The 4,991-nt window shown below is 44.3% G+C and overlaps 1 protein-coding gene across 2 annotated transcripts in view; it reads right to left on the reverse strand.

Annotated features, from left to right (window-relative positions):
- Positions 1-2,437: 2,437 nt before the first annotated feature.
- Positions 2,438-4,991, reverse strand: part of skap2 (src kinase associated phosphoprotein 2) — a 23,764-nt gene continuing 21,210 nt past the window's right edge. For both annotated transcript variants that reach the window (XM_076280649.1, XM_076280648.1), the window contains exons 12-13: positions 3,187-3,290; positions 2,438-2,990 (exon numbers count right to left, since the gene is read on the reverse strand). In XM_076280649.1, the coding sequence (XP_076136764.1) occupies positions 3,198-3,290 (93 nt within the window). In that variant the 3' untranslated portion in view covers positions 2,438-2,990; positions 3,187-3,197. The remainder of the gene's footprint in view (positions 2,991-3,186; positions 3,291-4,991) is intronic.

Consider the following 4,991-nt stretch of genomic DNA (forward strand, 5'->3'; position numbering starts at 1 on the left):
GTGTGTGCAAGCACAGTTTGTATTGATGAGTCGGAGTGGCAAGTGCTGCGTAGTCGATGTGGAATGTGGCTGCCCAGGGCATTATAAAACTTCTCACTCTTAGGCCTACTCATACACGGCGCTGAAATTGCGTATTTAACTGTCTAAATTCAAATCATATGCTGGGGGAGAAATCGTCGGACATCCATGATTTTGTTATTCAGCACCCCTGGTCAAAAATATGTTTCCGCGCGCCTGGAAGTAGGCTATGATTTGAAATGTAGACGGTTGTCAAATATGGCAAATAAAATACGGGAGAAATGATATGGTTCATGCTCTCTCATGCTGTTTCATTCATGCCGAAAGGAAGGGAGAATGAAACATTACGCACGTTCCACTTTTGCATAAATAATTCCTTAACGGTTTTGGTCAGGGCTGATAATGCAACTGTATTTGACAAAGGACCGATATAGGCTATTTGGTAGTGACAAAATATGAGCTTTCAGTGTGATACGATCTCTTTGTAAATTAATGATTAAAACGTGTTTCACCTGTTCTGGCTATCCCCGCTATTTGGATCTTACTGTATCTCACTTAATGAACAACATCTCAACACTAAATGAATGATGATCCGTAATTGTCATCAGATAGCCTAGTCATATAGGTAGACGTTCAGTGTGTTTGAAATAATTAATTTGATAATATTTTCCATCTTTGCAGAGGGAACTTTACAGTTTTGTGTAAAGGGAATTAAAGGCCTGTCTCATATAGATGCCTGTCTCTAATACTAGCCGGTGCAGTTTGGCGATTTGGGAAAATAAAAGCCCAGGCTATTATTTGGAGTTTTACGGTATACAATGTATGTTCCCTGCTCAGACCCGCTGGACAGGGTACGGCACCATTTCAAACCTGGGGTTTTCTTTAATGCGTTTGTTGAAGAGGCTAATGGCTTGTGGGATGAATGTTTATTTAGTCTTATTTTTGGAGAGGGCTGGGTAGCAAAACCTGCCGCCTGATGGTAGCAGTGTACGTGTATGTGTGTGTAGTTGTGTGCATGATTGTGTCCGTGTACATGTGTGTGTATGTGTGTGTGGGGGGGGGGGGGGGGCATCTTACAGTCAGGACTGATGATAATTCTGCACCCCAAAAGTCTGCAGCAGCAAAGTTTGTAGCAGCGGAAACCTTCTGGGATACTAATGAACTCTCTCTCACACATACACACGCACTCCTCTTCCTCATTTTCAGTTGCTCACATCTTTATATCTTTGCCAGGTCAGAATTAACAGCACATGACAACAGTATGTACACACACACACACACAGAAAGCACAGATTTGTTTGTTTACAGTAAAGATGTAGCATATCATGAGCCTCTTTCTCTCGCACCCTCACACACACCCTCACGCAGACCCTCACACACACCCTCACACACACTACAGTATAATTTGTTTGTAGTGAAGGTGTAATGGATGATGGGCCTCGTAAAGTCTGATGATCCACATGACAGCTTGCATTTCACAAACACACACACACACACAGATAGAACGCACACACAAACACACACACAGATAGAACACACACACACACACACAGATAGAACACACACACACACACACAGATAGAACACACACACAAACACACAGACAGAAGACACACACACACACAGACAGAAGACACACACACACAGAGACAGAACACACACGCACAGACAGAACACACACACACACAGAGACACAGAACACACACACACACAAAGTCAAACACAAAAGGAGAATAACTCTGCCTTTAATGAAGACCCTTAATACATACAATACAAAAACATCTATACCTTCACATCTCTCTCTCTCTCTCTGTATGTGTGTGTGTTTGCATCTGCTCTGCGTACTGCCTCTGCTAATCCTTCATTTGTTTTTACCTGGCAGCTTTAAAGGTCAACTTGCATTTTTACATTTCAGCTGAGTAGGTTGTGTTGTGCATTTCTCTCTCTCTCTCTCTCTGTCACACACACACACAGACACACATACACACACACACACATAGAGTAGGTCATGCGTATCGCAGCATAGAGGTGGGAATGATGTAAAATCAACAGCCTCACCGGGAAAAGGTCAGACCCATCACATTTAAATGTGTGTGTGTGTGTGTTCTTTGGCTGAAGATGAATATGAATCAAACATCCTGGGTCCTCGGATTTTATAGTTTATTTTGTAACTTGTTACTTTGTTTAGATATCCGTAAATGTGAATGCAGTCAAAAGGGTTTGTTTGTTTTGGAACATGTGAAAGCATCAAGCAACTTTTCTGCAGTTTTGCATTTCAAGTAGGCATGGCAAATACACTGGTTGCATCATAGCCATCATATAATCTCTCTCTCTCTTTCTCTCTCTCTCAGCACCAGCAATGTATTGTCTAACACACTGTTGCCATCTAGTGGGGAAAAGTTGAAACAGCACAGAGACCTTGGCAGGGATTGAATTTAATTGAATAGGAAACAACAAACAGCTGTTTAATACTGTAGCACCAGAAAGCATGACAGACACACAGTAAACAAGTAAACAAAGACAAGTCATAGTAAAAGTAAACAAGACACAATTATAAATTAAATAATTCATAACACACTCACTATGCCACAAAGCATCTCAGCTTCCACTTGTGTGTGCGTATGTGTGTGTGTGTGCGTGTGAGTGTGTGTGCGTGTTTGTGTGTGTGTGAGTGTGTGTGTATGCGTGTGTGTGCGTGTTTGTGTGTGTGTGAGTGTGTGTGTATGCGTGTGTGTGCGTGTTTGTGTGTGTGCGCGTGTGTATGCGTGTGTGTGTGTGTATGCGTGTGTGTGTGTGTGCGTGTGTGTGTGTGCAAGCTCATGTGCGCATGCATACCCAGGTAGTTGAAGTCAGAAACACCTTTTAATCCATAGATCTTTTGATCTTGCAGGTGTGTGTGTGTGTGTGAGAGAGCATATCTGCACATAGCTGGCTTCACATAAAGCTGGACTACAATGACAGGAACACAGAACCTGTAACACAGACACACAGACACACACACACACACACACAGGCAGAGTTATTATGACAGACTCTTAAAAGTCTCACTTAATTAGTCAGTGAAGATCAGTAGGTTCTAATGTTTAGCTTTTCATTGTGTGTATGTGTGTGTGTGTGTGTGTGTGTGTGTGTGTGTGTGTGTGTGTGTGTGTGTGTGTGTGTGTTTACCAGTAGTGCCCTCAGAGGGCATACAGCTCCATCAGATAGTCTTTTGGCACGATACCAATGGATCCCTTCAGTTCACCAACCCACCAGCCAAAGTTCTGGTACTCCTAAACACACACACACACACACATAAGCATTATCATTATCTGCACAATTTGGGGGACATATCTAATTGCGATTTTTCTGACAGATATTGCGTTTTGCGATATGATTTTGGAATGTCAATGAATTGATTCGGTTCAATATTCCAAATGTCTCTTTAATGTGTGCCACCCCTGATTGGTGAACACGCCCAGTGCACAAGAAGCGCAGCACCTCCGACGGACTGTGAAGCTCACCAATCAGAATTTCTGTGCCCCTCACGCACTACACACACCCACCAACCAGAAGTGGCGAAGTCATGGAGGATGAATAAGACTTTATCTTATTCTATATCAGCGAGCACACCCTTACATAGCATACATTCACACTCTCACACACACACATTCATCTCTCACACTCATCACATCACACACCCTGCCAGATAGGTCAGACATGATCTGCTACTCTGTACATTGACAGCATAACAGTTTTACAGTAACAGTTAGAACAACATTAAGGGAACATTAAGGGAAACGGTAACATGTCTCTCCACACACACACACACACACACTAACATGTCTCTCTCTCTCCTTGATTTATCTCTATATCCCTCGTTCCTTCACTATTCTTGCTTTCTCTCTCCTATCTCTCTTCTTCATTCCTGCTCTCCCCCTCTCTCTCATCACCCTCTCTCTCCCTCTTTCTCATCCCCCCTCTCTCTTTCTCTATCATCCCCCTCTCTCTTTCTCATCCCCCTCTCTCTTTCTCTCTCTTTCTCATCCCCCTCTCTCTTTCTCATCCCCCTCTCTCTCTCATCCCCCTCTCTCCTGGGAGCCATCTCAGGCCTGTGAGCAGCTCATATTTATGAGACCTTCTGTGAAATAGAGGAACACTGAATGGAGGCTTACACACTCACAGACTCACACACACACACACACACACAGAAAGACTCAGACTCTCACACACACACAGACACACTTACACATCACTCACTCACACACACACACACACACACACACACACACACACACACACAGAAAGACTCAGACTCTCACACACACACAGACACACTTACACATCACTCACACACACACACACTATACTGTACTGCAGTCCCACATCACAGATTTGCTCTACTAAGAGAAGGAAGAGACACACACACACACACACACACCACTTCTCTCCTCTTTGCTTCCTAATGAAGAACAGATCTGTCCTAGCTCCCCACCACACACACACACCCACACACGCATGCACGCGCACACACACACACTCCACAAAGCCGTATTGAGCGTGCCATAAAATCAGACATAAATCTGTCAGGCCGAGACACCCAATGGCTGCAAATAGCCTGCAGAGCAGAGTGCACTGGGAAATAAAGGAGTGGGGGGGGGAGAGAGAGAGAGAGAGAGAAAGAGAGAGAGAAGGAGGGAGAGAGAGAGAGGGGGGGAGAGAGAGAGAGAGTGAAGGGGGGAGAGAGGGTGATAGCTGGTCATTTAAAGCATTAAAGTTTGGTATCAGGTCCAGTTTTTTGTTATCCGGGCTCCAGCTTGGCAGGTGTGTGTGTGTGTGTGTGTGCAGGTGGGACAGGAAACTGAATTATGCAAGATCATGCAATCGGCCTCCTGTCTCGACCTACAGCCAGAAATGCCCCATCGCTCGTGCACACACACTGCTCTGTCCAAAGGGATGTTTCGCACACACTTCTCTGTCCGAAAGGGATGTTC

This window comes from Alosa pseudoharengus, unplaced genomic scaffold, assembly GCF_046254945.1.
Source record: "Alosa pseudoharengus isolate Yale_2024_CS ecotype anadromous, Long Island Sound unplaced genomic scaffold, YU_APseudo_1.1 YU_APseudo_1.1_scf_12, whole genome shotgun sequence".
NCBI classification, from domain to species: domain Eukaryota; kingdom Metazoa; phylum Chordata; class Actinopteri; order Clupeiformes; family Clupeidae; genus Alosa; species Alosa pseudoharengus.